The sequence below is a fragment of the Nansenia antarctica genome, assembly GCF_963989245.1.
Source record: "Nansenia antarctica genome assembly, chromosome: 4".
Classification (NCBI taxonomy): domain Eukaryota; kingdom Metazoa; phylum Chordata; class Actinopteri; order Argentiniformes; family Microstomatidae; genus Nansenia; species Nansenia antarctica.
Genome location: NC_137689.1, coordinates 52,040,603 through 52,061,113, shown reverse-complemented (window position 1 = coordinate 52,061,113; position 20,511 = coordinate 52,040,603). Strand labels below are relative to the sequence as shown.

Below are 20,511 nucleotides of genomic sequence, written 5' to 3'. Positions count from 1 at the left end.
ACCCCATCACAAAGTCTCCTGGAGACACCCACAGGTCTGGTCACTGGCACCTGCTAGACTTGATCCTAACACGACGTGCAGCACAGACTGCGACACAGATCACTCCCTCATGTGCTATAGAGTCAAGCTACAGACAAAAAATAGTCATAGAGCAAAACCAAAAGGAGTCCTTCGGGTTGACAGCAGCAAAACAGCACGTCCAACTAAAGCTGCAGCCTTCCTCTGTGCCGTAGAGGAATCCCTCCTCCACTTACCCCAATCTTGCTCTACCCAGCAGTATTGGGACGGCCTACCAAATAATATCTACAGCATGGCCTTTACAGTTTTTGGCAAAAATCTGAGAAGGTCCAATGACTGGTTCAAAGCCAATTCAATGGCATTGGCACTGTTCCTGGAAGAGAAATGGATTACGCTCACCAACAAGATCCTACATGCCCTCAGAACGTCAAGGAAGAAACTCCAGCCAGCCTCACGACACTGTGCCAACAGCTACTGGCTACAGCTTTGCAGCGGCATCCGATCGGCTGCTGACATAGGCAACATTAAAGGCATTTATGACGCCATCAAAAAGGCACTTGGACCATCATCTCACACAACTACTCTGCTGAAATGAGCCTCGGTTGACCGCTCCAAACAACTAGACCGCTGAGGCTGCTCTAATAGTGCTAGGCAACTTCAATCAAGCGTCGTTGAGGAAAGTTCTACCCAAATCCTTCCAGCACATTAGTGGTAACACCAGGGGAGAACACTGCCTGGACCATTGCTACACGCAGTTCCGGGATTCCTACAAACCCCTCCTCTGCCCTCCGTTCGGCAAATCAGACCACTCTGCTATCCTCCTTGTGCTCCTCCTTGTTTAAGTACAAGCTTAAGCTGTCTCCACCAGACATGAGAATGAGCTGATGCTGGTCAGACGATTCAGACGCCGCTCTCCAGGCCTGCTTCAAGACACGAGTGGACTTTGCGAAAGATAGCAATGACGTCAACAAGATCGCGTGCGGTACGATGGGATTCATTGAGAGGACACAGAGGACTGTGTCCCGACAAAAACTGTCTGGGTGTTTCCAAACCAGGAGCCATGGATTACTACAGAAGTACAGTCAGCTCTAGCTGTGATAAGAACGACATTTAATTCTGGCGACCCATTGTATATCAAAGCAACCTTCGTAAAGTCATTAAAGCAGCCAAAAAGGATTACAGCAAAGACAGAGACCCAACTAAGCAGCAAAAACCCACACAGCATGTGGAAGGGGCTACACTATCTCACAGCACCAGCGACACAGACAATACCTCTGACTCTGACTATGCCCACTTTGAACAGGTCTACACTAACCTTCTAGAGAGAACGCACAGCACACACGACACAAGAGGCACCCCGACTCATCACCGTGGAAGACGTGCTAGCAGTTTTCAAGTGCATAAATATACACAAAGGATATGAATCTATTAGTTTGGGGCGGCAGGTAGCCTAGAGGTTCGAGAGGCTGGCTAGCAATCGGAAGGTTTCTGATTCGATCCCCACCTCAGGTGGAAGCTGCATGTAAGCTGGCGACTGGAGGGTTGCTGGCATCATATCTGTGGTGCCTACTACTGCTGTTGTGCCCTTGAGCAAGGCACTTAACCCCTAATTGCTCCAGGGGCGCTGACTATGGCTGACCCTGTGCCTAGAGCGAAAAACACATTTTGTTGTAGTATTAAAATCCTAGTAGTGTTTTCAGTAGTTAAGCACCTTACTCACATCAGCCTCAGTAAGCGAAACCACACAATACTCACTAGTAACAGGAGCTTTAATGGGAAGCTCTATATCACTATCCTCCAACTGAGCATAAAAGGAATTTAGCTCATCGGGGAACAGAGTGACAGTGTCCAAACTGCTTGGTCTCCCTTTATAGTCTGTAATAGTCTGTAATCCCTGTTTGTAAATTGTAAGACCATTGTAATGAGAAGAGGAATATTTATCACACACATAGAACAAGTTGTCTCTGAATGCAATGGCAAGTTCATTTCTAAGATGATTAGCCTACACATTTATTCTACTGTGTGACAACATGTTAGTGTGATCAAATCATGTGCTGGTGCCACCAAATGAAAAAGGGGGAAAAACTTAGTCTGGAGCCCTGCTATAGCCTATCATGTTCATGTAATATCTCATTTAAAACCACAACAACAACCTAGCCAATATACACAGCTGATCTATGATATGACATTGAAGAAAGCTGAGTTGAATATCGAGAGGGCAGCATCTGTGACAGACATCTGGGACACTGGAAGGTTTCTTGACATTGTGCCACATGAGCACGGTTCAGCAGTTATGGCACCTCTCTCTAAACATGTCAGCTACCTGGAAAGAGTTTTCCACTACAGATCCTCACAGCTGTCTTTTTATCCCTTCAGCCTCCCACTGGTCCATCTTCCAACATTTTTACTATCTCCGGTTTGTCTCCCACACAGCTTTTGACCCCTGTCAGGAGGCGTGCCTCCCTGTGTAGTCATTGGGGATAAACAGGAACAGCGAGCTGTTCTCTGTCATTCTAAAACAACAGCAGGTGAGGGCATTACTACAGGCACCTCATCGTTTTGGAAATTGTTTTGGAAACTAACCCTCACTCGGGAGAAGACTAGCTGGCTGTGTACATTCAGTTTGTTAACTTTATCACCCTGTCAGTGTAAGAGCGTGACTTAATTATCTGAAGTCAGATCTGGACATTGTTTAACTTGTCAGTGCCAATTGTAGACCAGGGCAGGGTCAGTGGGCACCATTCTGGCATCATCCTGGCATTATCTCAGGCTCTGCCAAGCAGGGCAGGAAATGATTGTTTGACTGGGTGTCTTGTGTCATGCCCAGTCAACATTAGCTGTTGTTGTCTATGCCAATAATACTACTCTGGCTGATGCATTGACTTGATAACAACGTCCTCGGGCAGCAGACCAGTGCCTGTCTGTACTACTGCAAGATGCCCCAGTTTCAGTATGAGCTTTACGCCTTGCCTGCTATTAACACACTACACAGTGAAACCAACATACAGTAGTTCTACATCCTTATATGTGTTGTTTAATGTTAATTTATCCTGTGTTTTACTGTTGGGCATTGTTTGTTCTATATATACCGTCTGTGCCCTTTGTCCATCCTGGCCCCAGGAGTATTACTGTGTAGCACTGATCTTTTGTATATTTTCATTTGTACTGTTATGTCACTGCAGCTTCATTTGTACACTAATTTGTTTGTGTTGTCGTCATATGAAAACATGCCCATAATTCCCTGCTTGGAGGACAATAAAAGCAAACTATTCCATTCTATTCCATTCCATCATATTCAGATGAAAAATGTCAGTTAATCGCAATACTTGAGATGCAGAGATCTCCGCGATATTATGGCTAAAACCTCTGCCACAAGAGTGCATTCTATTCTACATACACTACGCTGCCAAAACAATATAGTATAAAACCACAAAATAATATATTAAGCTTTTTTCAGGAGCTTGTGAGGAATGCTCATGTTATAATTGATTGTTATCTGTCCTTTGAATGGATTCTATTAATGCAAAATGTGTTTTGATCTCCTGAATAAACAAAAGATAATAAATAAGACAGTACCTGGACAGATATTTTCCTGCGGCCAGGTTCCCATGCTCAGTGGCCATACAGTTGGTGATGCCAGGGATGAGGGCGAGCCTGGGGTCCTTCTGGGCTGCAGCCCCCACAGCTCTCGCCACAACCTCCAGGGCATCCTGCACGTACTGATCCAGAGAAGGCGACCCCATCCTCCCATGAGCTAGCAGCCCCAAGGGCAACCCCTCGGTCCTCAACTCCTCCACGTTCTGAGTGTCGCCCAGCACCCAATGGTACTCGGGCAACATCAGGCCTAGCTTAGCCACAACACTAAAGATCTTCTTGATGTCTCTGATGTCGCAGCCAAAGGTGACCACGGTGGAGGTGGACTCCTTGATGGACTCCAGGTAGCCTTGCAGGGACTGCTGGAAGTCGCTCTTGGAGGTGCTGTTGGTGGTGATGTTGACGATGGAGCCCAGGTGAAACTTGGTGTTGTTGCGCAGGAGGATGATGAAGTCAGAGATGTTCCACTCCTGGCACAGCACCAGGCTGATGTCGTACCAGCTATTCATGACCAGGAGAGTGTAGATGAGCTGAGCATGGGGCGTGGGAGGATTCCGCATCAACATCTGGAAGTGGAGAGGGTTCTGGGGCGTAAGGGAGGGAGGGTGAGAGAGAGACAGAGGGAAGATGGGAGGAGGACAATGTTACAGTGCAATGATTTTTCACACATACTGAGCTAAATAGTTCTACAAATTGATCAACACCTAGGAACTTATCCGGTCTTATCTGGTGCCATGAACAATCAAAATAGTTAATGTTTATTTTTAAGAAATCATGTTAAACTATGACTTCCAGTGATTTGTAAGTTTGTTCACCAATAAATGAACCATTGTGATCTCCCATACCACCACTGTAGCTGAGTATACAAAAATGGAAGCATGTGTTTGTAGCTGGAGCACTGACGTTAACAGCTGTGTTTGTAATGGTACAGATGGTTAGTTGCCGTAACATTTTTGTTCTATTCATTAGACAACCCTCAGCAAGTTTTTTATGGGCTTATTGCAATGACATTTCACATTAAACTTCCACTAAAAGCAGTACAAATTGGGTAATTGCATTAATCTCTTTAATCACTTTCCACATTACCATGGAAATTCGAAAATCATTATTCGTCTGCATAATTTATTTATTTGTGCCTAATGGGCACTGCTCATTACAACAGCATCAGCAAAGGCAATATGTGCTTTATTTCAGCAAATTGATTGTCTCTACGTACTGCTCACCAAACCAACCTCAACCTGTGGACGCAGCCTTATTATAATTCTATTAGAATCCCCTGACATGAGCTCCAATGTATTTTAGACCTTTTTCCTCCGAACTTTTAACCACCTTAATGTTCACGCGAGAACCTCCTCAATTTCTCGTCAGGACTATTCCTGTAGACAATAACAGAGCAAATAACCAGGCAATTTTAATCACCATGGAGTGACCCTGGGTGTTGTTCTCAGGCCCTAAACCTGGATTCTGGATAAATGATGTGTATACGACTCATCGATAACCTCTCATCCACTGACTGAGTGAGGTAGGCCACCCCTGAGAGGCAGAACCTGATGCTTAGTGAAGCTGACTAATTTCCCCAGGGGGCTACCTAAAGTGACAGCAAAAAACAGGCTAATCTTTTCTGATTAAAGCAGAGCTTTTCAGGGATTTATCTCAAAAGAAAGCTGGGCCACCTTTCAGTTCAGCGCATATTAAAGGATGAGTCCCCTGCTGGCTTGATGGTACAGAGACCGTACTAATATGGAATCAGTATGGTTCTCAAGCTCATTCTTGGGGTACCCCAGCCATTCCAAATATGTGTTATGTTCCACCATCAGCACATCTGAGTCAGCTAATCAAGGGCTTGATGATGACTTATTGACTGGCTGAGTCAAGTGCACCTGTGTGGAAACTTGAACACTTTTCTTTTCTTAAACAAGTGTTGTTTTATGTCTCTTTTAATGATTTGACAGTATCATTTTGTCATGATGGATGCATGGGAAGGCAGGAAGTTAATTGTTTAGAAGACGTATGAGTGCCTGTGTAAGCTGAAGCCTGTCGTAAGTGCAGTGTCATGATTCAGTGAACACCAGAGTTGTGGCATATTCCTATTAGTGCCTGTTATATTCTGCTCCTTTAGGGCGTTATTTACATTTAAGAAGAAACACAGTTTGGATTAAAAGTCAGCAGACTTCATAAGGAAAAAATAACACTCAAAAAGGTCTATAGAGAGATGATAGATAGACTTTGTTTTCCTTGGGTGTTCCTTTTGGGGGAGAAACAGACAAACAGACCACACATGCATTTAGCAGACCGTGAGTGGGTGGCAATGCTCCCAGAATCCTTCAGGTTAACTAATTGCACGCCTATTTTATTCATCCTTCTAATCAACAAGAGCTTCTATTGAGCAGAGTAAACACACATCGTTTTTGCTCACCTCAGGGAAGGCTTTCATCAGATCCCAACAAAAGCAGTCAAGGGCTCTAATTGTTATTCAATCCTCATTGATATGCAATACATGTCAAATGAGGAAAGATTGTATTGCACTATAATGTGAGAGTGCAGGTGGTCTGACCAGAGGATGGTGCTAAGTGGCTTGTGTGTATAAGGACACACCCATGATCAGTGTTGTGTGTGTGTGTGTGTGTGTGTGTGTGTGTGTGTGTGTGTGTGTGTGTCTGTGTGTCTGTGTGTCTGTCTGTTTATGTGTTTGTACGCTGTTGTGCAACTCGTGTTTAAAAAGTATAATATTTCATAACGATATTTCAATGTCATTGCTCAACGTAGTGTCTGTGTGTCTGTCTGTCTGTTTATGTGTTTGCACTCTGTTGTGCAACTCGTGTTTAAAAATAATAATATTTCATAATGATATTTCAATGTCATTGCTCAACGTTGTGTGTGTGTGTGTGTGTGTGTGTGTGTGTGTGTGTGTGTGTGTGTGCATGCATGTGTGTTTGTGTGTACTTGAAATTGACATTAAACCTAAATACAACAACAACAAAAAACATGAAATATAAATAACGCAAGGAATAGGCCTACTGAAAATACAGATGAGCGAATACACCTGTTGCAATGAGAGTTTTATTTTCATTTGTGTTAACTGTCATTGGGGGCTATATCTTACCCAACCAGACGTGGTGCTGCCTACTGTTGCAACGTTTATGCGCAAGATAGCCCAGCCGCCTATATGTTTTGCAGTAGAGTTACGGTCGATACTTAAATTTGACGTCAAATGTGTTATAAACATTTCCGATAACATAGCATTGGTCTGTCACAGAATTACAATTATGTCTAGGTTATTGCAGAGTAGAAATTATATTGTAGAGACATGCTAAGTGAAGTTAACTGCTCGTGCTGCACAGAGGCTGCGGAGGAGAGGAGAGAAGTATCAACTAGTATGAGAAGAGCTCAAAGCCAGCGGAGGATTAATGTGGAGCTGTCCATGGTCCTGATTTCATCAACACAGCTGCTTCGGACTGGCCATGGTTCTGTGCGTTCCGCTCATGCATCAAATACACACTACTTAGCCTCGCAAAGCCTAATTAAACACAAGCGTGGTTTGTATAGAAATATCTGCCTACCTTGCTCTGCCGTTTGAATTCGTTTTGGACAACGCTGATGACAGGGATCTGAAGCGCAGTAGCGAGGAATTCCAACTTCACTAGTTCGTCTCTGGTTTGAGGAAAAGCCAAAATCGCAGAAACCCCTTGAACAATGACAGTATGGCAAACACTTTCTAAAAAAGACATAGGGTCTTCACACACCGGTGTGGAGGAAGAGGCGAAGGAAAAGGCGGGTAACTCCCCCAGCCCCGCTTCAACAGCCATGACTACTTCCAAAGACAAGTTATAAGGTAGAAGACCCGCCATGCGGTTTAGGGTCTCCATGGCGAGTAAGACAGAGTCTCTTGGCATAAACACACGACTTTCATTCTCCACATGTTGATACATGTTTTTACTTTTGGTGCCCTTATGCTGGCTGTGCGCTGAGCCTCTAGTCCTAAGGCTCCTCAAGCCGTGTTCATTGGCACTTTTGGTAATCTTTTCCAACTCTCTCTCCGCGGCTTCCCTCGTCTCCCCATCAATATCCCACTCATCCGCGGACTCTTTGCCCACGGAGGTATCGTGCGTGAACATACGCGGCTGGAGATGTAGGGCCCCGACTCTGACCGTGTGCCCAATCCGCTTCAAAATCTGACACGGCTGCGGGTGAGAGAGACACTCTGGGATCAGAACACAGATCAAGGTGCATGGCGCAAGCAAAGGAAGCAGCACAAACCTGCCAAACGCACCCCAAATCCTCAACCCCGTCATCACTCAACAGAGCCCTCCTATGCGACCGAAAAACGGAGCTCCACTCGTTCCCCTGCCCCCCGTGTTGTCCCCGTCAAGCGTCGGTCAGAGCTCTCCTCGTCAAATATCCCGGACACAGCAAAGTTGTGCGCTTTTCCACCAACAGGCGCGAGTGCGGATACAACTCGTGCACTTGAGAAATCTGTTACAAAACTGCCGTTTTTCATCTCAAAAGCTTCTCATGATCTCAACCTTACATTATAAAAAAAACGAATATTCAGTTTGTTTTTACATATCCTAATATAGGTCAATAAAAAAGCTAAACAAGAATACATGCATATTTGGGAACAATGCAAACAGGCTATTGCGCATCACAACAGTTTGAGCGTTTATATCCATAACTTGTTTTATGTCTCTTAATTTCTACTGGTTATTATATAGATGGTTCGATATGGTTTGTAGTTTTCCTCCAGAGTAATATATTCCAATATTTTCAAAAGTGCAAATTATCAATTGATTATTTGGAAAGAAAGCCAGTGTATTCTCTCTCAGAATACGTCCAAACTAAACGCAGGCTCCCACGCGGTCTTAACCCGTGTACTGGCACTTGTACTGATTACGGCTTTGGCACGAGACCGCGCGCTACGGTACATTTTAACCCTATCCTTTCCACCTAGACTGTATAAGATGAAAACAAACAAAAAAGTGTTTCAAGGAGACAGCTTCAACCATCGATGTTCATTGTTTTGTGTGTGTGTGCGTGTGCGTGTGCGTGCGTGCGCTTGCCTGCGTAATTTATTATAGTGGTTTTCATTCCTGAAGAACAAATACTATGTGTTTACTGTATAGAGAGTAAGGCTATAGCTTACTTATAATATAGATCAGCTTCGTAATGTTGTGTGATATGCATATTGTTTTGAGTTTGAGTTTACCTGAACTCAACGGATATTGTATGGTCATTTGGTGATCAACTCTCAAAAGCAGAGGTAGCCATTGGAATGAGAAGACAGTAGACGCCTTTGCACAATGTTGAACAAAGGGGTCAGAGGTAAACATTGAGCCTATCTCCCCCACAGTTCTAATTGTGATTTAGAATAGTCATGCCAGCTTAGTCATGAGAGATGAACCCCCCAAAATATAATCTTACGATTGATATAGCTCCAATTGATCAGATTCATTGAGCATCAGAGCCTTCTAGTGTGAGACGAGGGGAAAGCACAAGATGAGTGTGTCAACTGATTACCCAAGCATGAAGTCCTGTCTCTGTGCCAATGGTTTCTGAAGCAGCACGGCCTTGCCCCTTTCAGTGGAGCACTGTGTTGTGAGTGCATATCTGCTCTCCCTCTCGTGTGCTCTCTTCTTTGTACCTCTCATAGCCTTATTCTCGCCTATCCTATTCTTCTCTTTCCCCCTCAATAACACACAAACACACACTGCATAATCTACCGTAGGTCTTTGCAATTCCCCTGTATTGAACTGTAAAACTCCTAAAGCCTAAAGTGTGAATGACAACAGAGGAGGCATCGGTAACAATGCATGAGTACCATCAACCATTTGATCTTACCATCTTACATATCATAGCATTGACCCAGTGAAATTGGAATTGTTCCATATTCCATTATATATTATACATGGTCCATCCTGTCCTGTGGTTCTTCCCCATCGGCACATACTGCAGACATCTGTGCAGTGGTATTGTGCAGCGCAGCATTGTGTAATAGGGGAGGGGGGCGGGGGGGCGGGGTGGGGGGGTGGGGGGGGTAGTGCTTGCTTTACCGGTGTGTCTGTGCTTGGCCTGTGTGTTCTCAGTGATTCTCAGTTGAGCTTGCCAGTCCTACAAAAGGTCTTTCAACAGCACTGCTGTATCTGCTGAGGGCAGCTTTCTCACTTTGTCCAGCAAGCCTGTATTGTTTAGTTCAAGTCAAACCAAATAAACATTATTTGCAAACCCACATGTGAGACCAGAGTGGAGCCCGTGGATCCTCTCGTTTTCATTGGCTACTTCAGTGAAACAAACAAACAAACCAAACAAACAAACACACAGATAAACAAAGAATGACACAAAGGTAAACAAGGTGAATGTGTTAATACTTGACGTGATTTGTATTATTGATAATTGAGCTGCATAATCCTATGTATGAGTAGGTGAGGATCAGCAGCCTAGCATTGTTAGACTGCAAAGTGCATTTACAGAGGAGTGTATACATTAGAATGCATCAATCTGACACCCCTGCATATAGCCCATATTGTAATATTGTATTTGGTTACATGGGAGATTGTGTTAGATTACAGTGTATTGTAATCTAACACAGGCACTCCGGTCCAGTGCATATTAAATCAACTCATATCAACTCAAAACTACATAGTTCACCTATTATTGCACTGACCCAATTACGGCTGTGGTGCAGGAGGTAGAGCCGCCGTCTAATGATCGCAAGGTTGGCAGATCGGCGGTTCGAGCCCCGGCTGGCCACATGTCAAAGTGTCCTTGGGCAAGACACTGAACCCCAAATTGCTCCCAGTGAGCGGGCCGGCACCTTGCATGGTAGCTTATGGTGTGTGAATGTGTGTGTGAATGGGTGAATGAGAGGCCGTTGTAAAGCGCTTTGGATAAAGGCGCTATATAAGTCAGTCCATTTACGATTCTTCACATCATGAACATGAATGAACAAAAAAGGCTCTTGAATACATTTTAATATTAAATGAATAAATCATAACATAGGTCTCAACATTAAGAATATTTTGGGGTTTTTCATGTCTAATTTCCCTTTAAGGATAACATAGCTGTAGATCATTCAGCATATATGCACAGTCATCAGATGAGACTAATTCAATTCTCTTTGAGATAGTATTGGGAAGTTACTTTTCGTCAGGGCATGGTTTCAAGTTGATACTGTAATAATGATTTCTTTGAAGAACTTATATTTGATTTGCTGGCGTCATCCAAGTCCCTATCTTATCAGTATTGTTGATACAGCCCACTGGGCTTCTGGTAGAGGAAGTGAAACCAGTAAGGCTTCCGTCCATCAGGTCGTACAGGTCGTCCATCAGGTCATACAGAATGTCACAGCTGGACCGTTAAGGTAGAAGCTGCGTCTGTAAGGTAGTGGGGACTAAAGTCATGCTAAGGTAGCTAACAGTCCTAGGTCAACCACAATACATTCATAACATATTTGAATGCAGTTTGAAGTGTGCTTCCTTATGTATTTTACTCAGGCCTGCTAAATAATAGTTACTACACAAGTCTCTCTTTATGCAACAAAGAAGCACACCTTATCGGCAATGTCTGCAATGAGAAAATAGGACAGCTAAATGAATTTAAAAATTGCTAAATGAATATGAAATATTGAATTTATGTTCATGTATGTATTGTACAGTTTAAATGTATCGTTTCATATGGTGCATGAATACACTCTTGAGTACGAAGGCATGCACAACCTTTGAATTTCAGTCATTGATTGAAACATTTATCCATTCATTGAAACGGCATGGGGGTAAAAAAGAGTTGTGCAGCTGTTTCTAAAGTATCAGCAGGAGAATTTTTTATTTTGTTAGAATCCAGGCCATTATCTGCAGTGCATTTGAAGCGGGGAGCAATTTCTGAGTGAACGTTGTTTGTGTTTGTTCCACTACCTCTCAGATTTTCCCAAAGGTGGACCCACAAGCCTCTCTCTTCTTCTCTGACAGCATTCCTGTCATTTAGTCACGGCTAACGAAACCTGAAGCCTGTCGGGAGAAAGTAGAGTCACTGCATAACAAAGACTAGATGTCTGAGATACAGCTCCCCACACAACTAAAAACATCACATGACGACACCGTTATCGAACAGCCAGGCACAATATTCATCGACATGTAGCATTTCAAGCTGGACAGTGCATGTTTATGAATGTTTATCATCAACAAATTACTGTATAACTTTTAAAACACAAAGAAAGCAAAAACATCAATGGGTTTTGAGACGTCAGTTGTCCATTGAGGTACAAATAAATCAGATTGATTGTACTGTGAGAGTATATCCTACCCAATCTTTTTTTTTCATTCACACTTAACACAGTTATTGTGTTACCCTATTTACATATTCCATACATCCATAAGACTGAGATAAACCTATTTCATTAGAATATAATTAGAACATGTCTCATATCAGGAATAATCCTATTCACCATTCTATGTTTTTGCTGGACATGTTCAAATGTGTGCTTGTACCAGAGCTGCTAAGTTACCACTGATTCCATTTTAAGGCAGACAGGATACCATTTGAGGCCTCCCTAGAAAGACAAGGTGATAGCCAGGGTCTCTGACAAGCACTCTCCCCTCGAGCTGAATGTGAGCAGACACCATCTGAAATATTCAACAGGACATTCAATTTCAGGTTTGTCGAGAAAGGTCTTATATATCCAAGAAGATGTTGAAAACTAGCATTCATGGTACAATCCAGGGGCCAGTCGTGCTAGAAACAGAATTATAATAGTATGTGAAAGAATAATGTGATCTTTGCTCAAAGCTCTACAATCTTTTCTTAAGCTCCTGACGTATCCTTGGACACCTCAGGATCCATAAAATATCTAGAAAACAAATCCTAGTGCTAGTTTCTTCAGTAACATAAAGTAACATCCACCTTTGTGTGCAATAAGCTAGTCCATGACTGTCTTTAACAAACAACAGTTTGTGCCAATGAATAACACTCACTATGGAATTGTACATACTCTGACAATAAAAAAAAAGAAACGGTTGCTCTTAGTTGAGGTCAAATAACGATTAAGACGTTTTTTACAAAATATTTTGTGCAATATTGATCCTGCTATGACGATGCATTTGTTTGGTAATTGCTTTCCAAACAGGAGCAGAACTACAAAGATTCATGTCAGTTCCTCCCAAATGTAGATGACAGTCCAAATCACAGCAGAGGATGGAAATGCAAATCCATAGTGCAGTTCACCCTGGACCATCTGTGATGTGATAGCTCGTTGGCATTCCGGCTGGTGATCAAGGAGCTGAGACCCCACTGCCAAGATTAGCCTGGCATTAATGTAGACAACAAATGTGAGGAGTGCAGCCAGGTGTATTACTCTGACATCAGCTCTACATCACTTTATAGACAGAGAGAGACAGAGAGAAAGAGAGAGACTGCTACAACACTAGGCTGACTAAATGTATTACATGATTTTCGCCATAAAACACTTTTTTTTTCATTCTGCTGACTCAGAGGAAGTTTGGGGAATATTGGGGACATTTGTGTAATGGGAATAGTTCTTTGAAACACGTTCCATGGGCTGGGCGATGTACTATGACCTCCTGTTCAATATCAGAACATGTTTGATATTGGATTGTTTCTAATGTGCATTCCATTCAACAGTGAAGTTGTTGAATGTGAAAGCCATGCATTCTGCAATGTAGCTTTCTAATTGTATTGTTAGGTTGTCGGACCTCAAGATTTCTTAAACTGTGCAATATTAAACTTGGCACTAGGGGACAGGGTTTTCAGTTCTTCTCATTTATTATTTAGTGTTTATTTTTTAATGATTGGAATACAACCAACAATACATCGATCCAGAGCTGTGAGCCTCCACCAAAACGTATTGATGTTTGTAGCATTTTATTGTTTTGAAGTAATTTCACCGTATCCCAAAGCCAGTATAGAGAGGTTTGCTTTTATTGTTGTGGAGGCAGTGCAATTGTTTAGCTTGCTGTTAGGTGATAGAGTTTTAGAGTTTCTTTAAAATAGGTTGCTTAAAACAACTTTAAATCTGGGGGATTTAGAGCCAAATCCCCATGCTGTAGTGGCAGAGGAGGTCCTCTCCTAAGGGATTGTGGGTAGTCTAAGCCCCTCTACAACAGGGACCTGTCTTCATAGACACGGCTTAATGTTGTTTCCTGGGAGCGAAAGGGGTAATGTCAGCGAGACCTTTGGACAAAGTGGGAATGTGTCATAATGTCTATGGTATGCTATAAAGCTAACATACTGTCAGAGCCTCTGTGTGTACTGAATTCACTTGGTGCTGTAAGGATGGTTTTCGGTAACCTTTTATTTTACTGCCCAGTATTACTGTGAGTAGGTGCTGGGTATTGTACTTTTATTCAATGTAATAACAGTAGAACAGTACCGTTTCTTTAAGATTAACAGTTAAGGACCTACAGTATTTGCTATTTAGTACCGCATAGCTACCGACTGTACCAGAAGGTACCCCATGTTATGACATAGTGTATTAATACAAGCTGAAACAGGGCTGTAAAGGAAAGGCTTACCTGATGTTGCTATGGTTTTTAAATTAAAAGTTGGTCTATCATAGATTGGCTAGGGAAATATGGTTGCCCTAACTTGCTGTCTTCACATAGCTAATTAACACAGCTGCATAAAATCTTTGGGTGACAATTGCATTTAACACACAGCTCTGTCCTCAGACAGATACAACATGTTAGATAATATTTGACATTTGCCACTCATGGATGAATGACACACAATGTCTGTTTATTGACATGTTTGAGTTCTTTCCATTTTCCAGTTCAGTCATTTAATTGAATGTTTAAAAAGAACACGGGTAAAGACAAACGAGGTGTAAAGCTGTGACAAAGAATTGAAAATGTGTAACTCAAAATATGATGATAAAACTGAAGTATGATCACTATTTCATATCTAACTTTTGGATCTTTTTGTTTTGTTTATCTTTTTGTTTGTCTTTTTGCTTCTGTTTTGTTTTAAAATATAACGTAATCATGTAAAAGGGTAGGCACTATAAGCTATTTGCTTCCGCCACACCTTTTTGGTCGTCATTTTCTGTTTTTATTTTCTATTTCATTTAATGCCTTACTGATGTATTTCTATGACTGAAATGCACTTCTACTACTACACTGCTCCAAAAAAATAAGGGAACTCTCCAAGGATATGCCTCCCCAGACCAGCACTGACCCAACGCCAAACCGGTCATGCTGGATGATGTTGCAGGCAGCATAACGTTCGCCACGGTGTCTCCAGACTCTTTCACGTCTGTCACATGTGCTGACTGTGAACCTGCTCTCATTTGAAGAGAACAGGGTATTAATGGCAAACCTACCAATTCTGGTGTTCTCTGGCAAATGCCAATCGAGCTGCATGGTGCTGGGCTGAGCACAAGGCCCACTAGAGGACGTCGGGCCCTCATGCCACCCTCACCCTATCTGTTTGGTCAGAAACATGCACATGTAGCCCGCTGGTGGTCATTTTGTAGGGCTCTGGCAGTGCTCCTCCTGTTCCTCCTCACACAAAGGAGCAGGTACCGGTCCTGCTGCTTGGTTGTTCTTCGGCCTTCTACGGCCCTGTCCAGCTCTCCTTGTGTAATGGCCCGTCTCCCGGTATCTCATTATTTACTTATAATGCATGTTAATACAACATGTTGTTTCCATTCATACAGTCCTTTCATGATATACCCCATTCAAACACTCTAACTAATCAGTCAATCAATAGCGCAAGCAATTGCAAAAAATGCAATACAAGGTGCTTAACAGAAAAATGAAAATACGACAATACAATTATAATACACAATACAGTAAAAATAAACAATACAATTAAAATACAGTAAACGTGAACTAAAAGAATGCTACGCTAAATGTTTTAAGGTGTCTTTTAATTAAAGGTGTTTACATATCAAACAGAGATGCATCTGGCTGGCCGGCCTTACAGCGGCCAAAAGGATTATAGCTTGCAGGTGGAAGTCACCCCATTTCTTGACCACGCTGAGGTTGATCTTAGACTTCATAGACATAGCCCGCATGGAACACTGGATAGCTAACAGGCATCAGGCAATATCTGATAATATTTCTTGCTGGGATCAAACCATTACCATTCTCAAGACATTACTATAGGCTAATCTAATTGCTCCTTCCATGGGGTCCTGTGGGGTGGGGTGGTTGGGCAGGGGGTGGGTTGGAGGTATTTGGCGGGAGGGAGGTTTTGGGAATTTTGTATTTATACTGGATTTTTGTTATTCTATTTCTCTTTTGTTTATTCATATGTTACCACTCCCGTGTACTATTCCCTGAAATAATAATAAAAAATGGATCACCAAAAAAAAGGGCCATTGTCAATAAATGTCACCTCCACCTAGTTCCTTGTCCTCACCCAGTGCCAGAGGACCTGAGGAATCTAAAGGGAGCATAGTTTAAAAGCTTGTCTGAGAAATATTCAGTGATTTAGTGATTTGAACACCAATAAGAGGATCTTAAAATCTATTCTAAAACTGACAGGCAACCAAGGAAGACACTTTAAGACAAGTGAGATGTGTGCTGTCCTTCTGGTTTGGTCAGTACACGTGCTGCTGCATTTTGCTTATTTATAGCTTTTTTAGGTAGACCCGAAAGGAGAGCATTACAATTACATTAATCAAGCCTGCTAGTGATAAAGCATGCATAGGTCTCTCAGTATCTGCCTGGGAGAGAAACGTTTGCACTTTAGTAATATATATATGGTGATGAAGGGTGGTTTTAATGAGATTACTGATGTGAGATTAAAAATTCAAATCAAGGTCTATAAGCACGCCAAGGGTTTTTGCTAGGGGGTTTGGCGTTTTGTGCCAGGGATTTTAAGTTACTGCACAGTATCTTTCTCTGGGCCTTTGCTTCGATAATTAAAACCAGTGTCTTCTCTTTGTTCAATTGCAAGAAATTGTGTGACATCCACGAATTGATATGATCAATGCATTCAACCAGTTTATCAATAGGTCTGATGCCATTGAGTGATGAAGAGATGTACAGTTGTGTATCATTGGCATAGCTATTAAAATTAACCCTGTGTTGTGATATTTCCTAGTGGCAGCATATAGAGACTGAACAACACACGTCCCAGAATGGAGACTTGAGAAACCCCATATGTGACACGATCTGGTGAAGTGGTCCGCATGTCGGCAATTCTCAAGTCGTGCAAATGACCAAAAGGCGTTGAAGAGGCCACTCGATATAAAAACAACAGTTTTAGGATCAATAAATACTAAATAATTTGTGAATTGGACTTTTTCACCCGACCCTATCATGTTACACTAGTGTTGTAGATGTGGTCACCAATAGAGACAAAATAGTCTCTGCCAGACAGATAAGTCCAATAAGACCAATGTAAAACTAAGCCAAACACACACATGTAGTCTGTTAACTAGGGGTCTCCTTCACCCCACATGGAAAGACATGCCAAAGTGATCACCCGTCCCTGACCACGTCCCCGGGGCGCCGGGCGTCGGTTCAAGCCGCGCCAAAAGGGCGACCGCTGCCCCTGGCTGCCAGTGGAGGAATGGCAGCCCGGATGGGTTACAAAAGCAGAGGACAATTTCCACCTGGCGACCTGCTGAAGATAGTGCATGTGCTTGTGTTTGTGTGTGTGTTCACCTAAAAACTTGCATGTGTGTGATCAGAGTGTAAAACTGCCGTGTGTGGCCATTAAAAGACCATCAAGGTCCGATTTCTAATAAGGATGTCATGATTTACTGTTTCAAAAGCTTAAGTCTAACTTACTGACATGCTGAGTTTCTTGTCATCCATGTCCATGTCCAGGTCATTTACAACTTTAACTAGTGTTGTCTCAGTGTTGTGGTGAGGATGAAAGCCATATTGAAAAATATACAGCTGAAATATAGGTAATCATTTAGCTATTTAAATACTCATTTTTCAAGAATATTACTTAAAAAATAAAGGTTTGAAATTGGCCTGAAATTGTTTAGCACTGAAGGATCCAGGTTGCTTTTCTTTAGGAGAGGTTTAACAATAGCAGTGCCCGTGGGAAAATACCAGTCAGCAAGGAGTGATTTACAATCATGAGCACTTCATCCTCAAGACAATTAAACACAACCTTGGGTTGGGGAGGGGTCAAGTGAGCAGGTGGAGGGGTTTAATTGCATTTAACTACATTCCTGAACATTTCTTTATCAACAGCAGCAAAAACATTCATAGCAGTCTTAGGCACAGGGTAACTGTTCAAATGCAGGGATCTATGTTTAGGTGATGAAGAAGTGTCTTTTTGGAGCTGGATTTATGAGACTGTCAATGGTTGAGAAATGTATTCTGAGATTATTCAGATTTTAAAAAATCAACTTTGAGAAATGAGCTTCTCTTGCATTTCTAATTGCTTTGTTAACGATAGTGAGGTGGTCTTGAAAAAAATGTCATAGTGGACAATTTTTCTCCATTGACGCTCAGCATTTTTACATTTTGTTTTATGTAGCAGGTGCTATAGTGTCAAGTTAGTTAAGGACGCGGAACGTATAATGGGAGGGAGATCAGATCACACAGTTATACCACGAGTAGTACGATTTAACTGATGGTTAGCAGATCTCACATGTTGCCTGTTTTGAATGTTAACTGGGATGAAATTAGAGTGAGAACAGACTATCCGACTGGCAGAGTTTAGGGAGTGTTTGTTTAGTGGTCCATGCCCCCTGTAGTGACCATGACAGATAGTAGTAACCTACAAGGTAACTGATTTAATTGACTTTGTTCTATTTGCATTGCATGGATGATGTGATTACCTTGTGTGGGCATGGACTTTCTCAGTCAGCTATGACAGTGTTGGGATTCCAAGGGTTGTGCACTCTGTCTTGAGCCAGTTCTGGTGGGAGAGAAGCCTGGTGAAGCGGTCATAGCCACGTCCCAGCATTGGAATTGGATCAGAAATCAGGATCCTTTTAACACTAGAACAGCCATGGGTGGGGTCATTTGACCCTGTGAGTAAAAAAAAGTTATATCTTTGTACTCAATCAAATTTCAGGAGCCTCCTTTCATGACTTTTCCTAGATATGTGCGTTGTACCACCCAGTATCCTTACATTTTCAAAATGACATCAGTAAAGCTATTTTTCAGTTTTTCTGTGTAGGAGGCAGGCTAATTTAAAAGAAGCCAACTGGTGGTCGTTGTGTGTAAATGGCAGCGTACCATTGTAAAGATGATCATTTGACCCCCGAGGCAGTGGCGTAGCGGACGGGCCCGCAAGCGACGCACCGCGGGGGGGCCCCAGCCACTAGGGGGCCCCCTAACATCGGATCCAAACTTTTTTTTTTGTATTTTTTTTTGTATTTTTTTTATAAAACAAAGAAAAGAAGTGGCCCTTCATTGTGTCAACCTTAATTTTAATATATAGGCCTATATTTAAAAATATAAACATAGTTAGCCGTATCCAATAGCAACATGACTTTGACGTCACACGAAAATGAGCAAGCGAAAATACCTCAGCGGTGCGCAAAAACAGGAACTTTCCTATAAAAAGGAACAAAATTCAGCGAAACTTCGAAAAATGTCATATTTTCTTTTACCCAATGCAGCTTCTGGCCCTTGCGCACCAATGCGTTTTTTACATCCGTTAAAAAAATAAATTAGAACTCATGTTGTGTCAATCACGCTTGCACACCGAATCAGTAATATTCGTCCATCCCCCCCAAAAAAATCGGAACAGGTTCGATGTTCTGCGTTTTTCGCGTCCGTCAAAAGCCTTTTGAGAGTTGTTATTGACCACTCTGCCATGGTAGAGGGACACATCGTCAAATTAGAACTGCAGGACAGTTGGATTAATGCTTACGGAAGTACATGTCTCAAGTATTATCTCAGCGGTTAGTCGAGTGAAAGAAAACAACATACAGATGATAATTCACACAATATAATACCACGAAAGCGTACAGCACTAAACAATAACATTTATTTGGGCAGCATCACGAAACAATAACATTCATTTGGGCAGCATCCTACTCAAACTCAGGCAGAAGGGCAGGGTCCGGGCAGGTGCACACAGTCACAGACTGCCAGTGCATCATACAGGTACATAATTCAGCTGGTTATAGCGGTTTCTTTTTCTATTCTACTATTCTATTCTACTTCTGCTGTCTGCGTCTCCCTGGGTATTCCAGATGGCAAACAGTAAAGAAATGCCACAATATACCAGGACTTAAGAAACGAGATGTCCAACAAAGGATTTGACTAACCCTGGCCTATTTTGCGCAACAAGTAGACTCTGATGCAGCGGAGACAGGGTTGCCAGATTGGCTGGTTTTTGGTGGATTTAGACGTTTTTAGATTGGTTAGGTTGGAAATTCTCAATCCCATCTGGCAACCCTTAGCGGAGAGTCTACAGCTTGTATGTTTACAGATATCGCGCTGCTGTGCACACTGCACACCACACTTTGTTAAAAGAAATAAAGCTTGTACTTTTCTACTGATAATACATTCTACTGATGTAGTCATTTGGTTTTAGTTATAGGCTATTGCTCTCACTTGTTTGTACCTTTTGCTAAGTCAAGCATTTAGAATGTAGAGTGCATATTGCGAAATTTCGCAACGTCAATAACCCATCGGACTCTAAAAAACGCACGTTTTTTTTTTTTTTTTTTTTAAACCTCCGTTGCGAAAGGGCCCCCGCCGCCACCTTGCGGGGGGGCCCCGGGATTTTGCGCTACGCCACTGCCCCGAGGCAGCTCTTTTAGCAGGTACAATAGGCACGGCTGTTCTTGTGTTAACTGTGGACAGGATATCCACAGGTAAAAGGAAGACAATCAGACAGAAGTTAATATAGCCCAGCTACAGTACTCAGGAAGTACATACTACTGTAGAAGAAAAGATAAGCTTTTACCTCTTTCTTTTTCTACCTTATGAAAGTTACATTACAATATATTCCCAGTGGAGATGT

The 20,511-nt window shown here is 42.4% G+C and overlaps 1 protein-coding gene across 1 annotated transcript in view; it reads right to left on the bottom strand.

Annotated features, from left to right (window-relative positions):
- grin3a (glutamate receptor, ionotropic, N-methyl-D-aspartate 3A) overlaps positions 1–20,511 on the bottom strand; it is a gene marked incomplete at both ends in the record, with an annotated part of 31,775 nt that overhangs the window by 6,298 nt on the left and 4,966 nt on the right. Inside the window, 2 exons of the mRNA XM_080529438.1 lie at positions 3,595–4,196; positions 7,173–7,813. Of these exons, the coding sequence (XP_080385564.1) occupies positions 3,595–4,196; positions 7,173–7,813 (1,243 nt within the window). The remainder of the gene's footprint in view (positions 1–3,594; positions 4,197–7,172; positions 7,814–20,511) is intronic.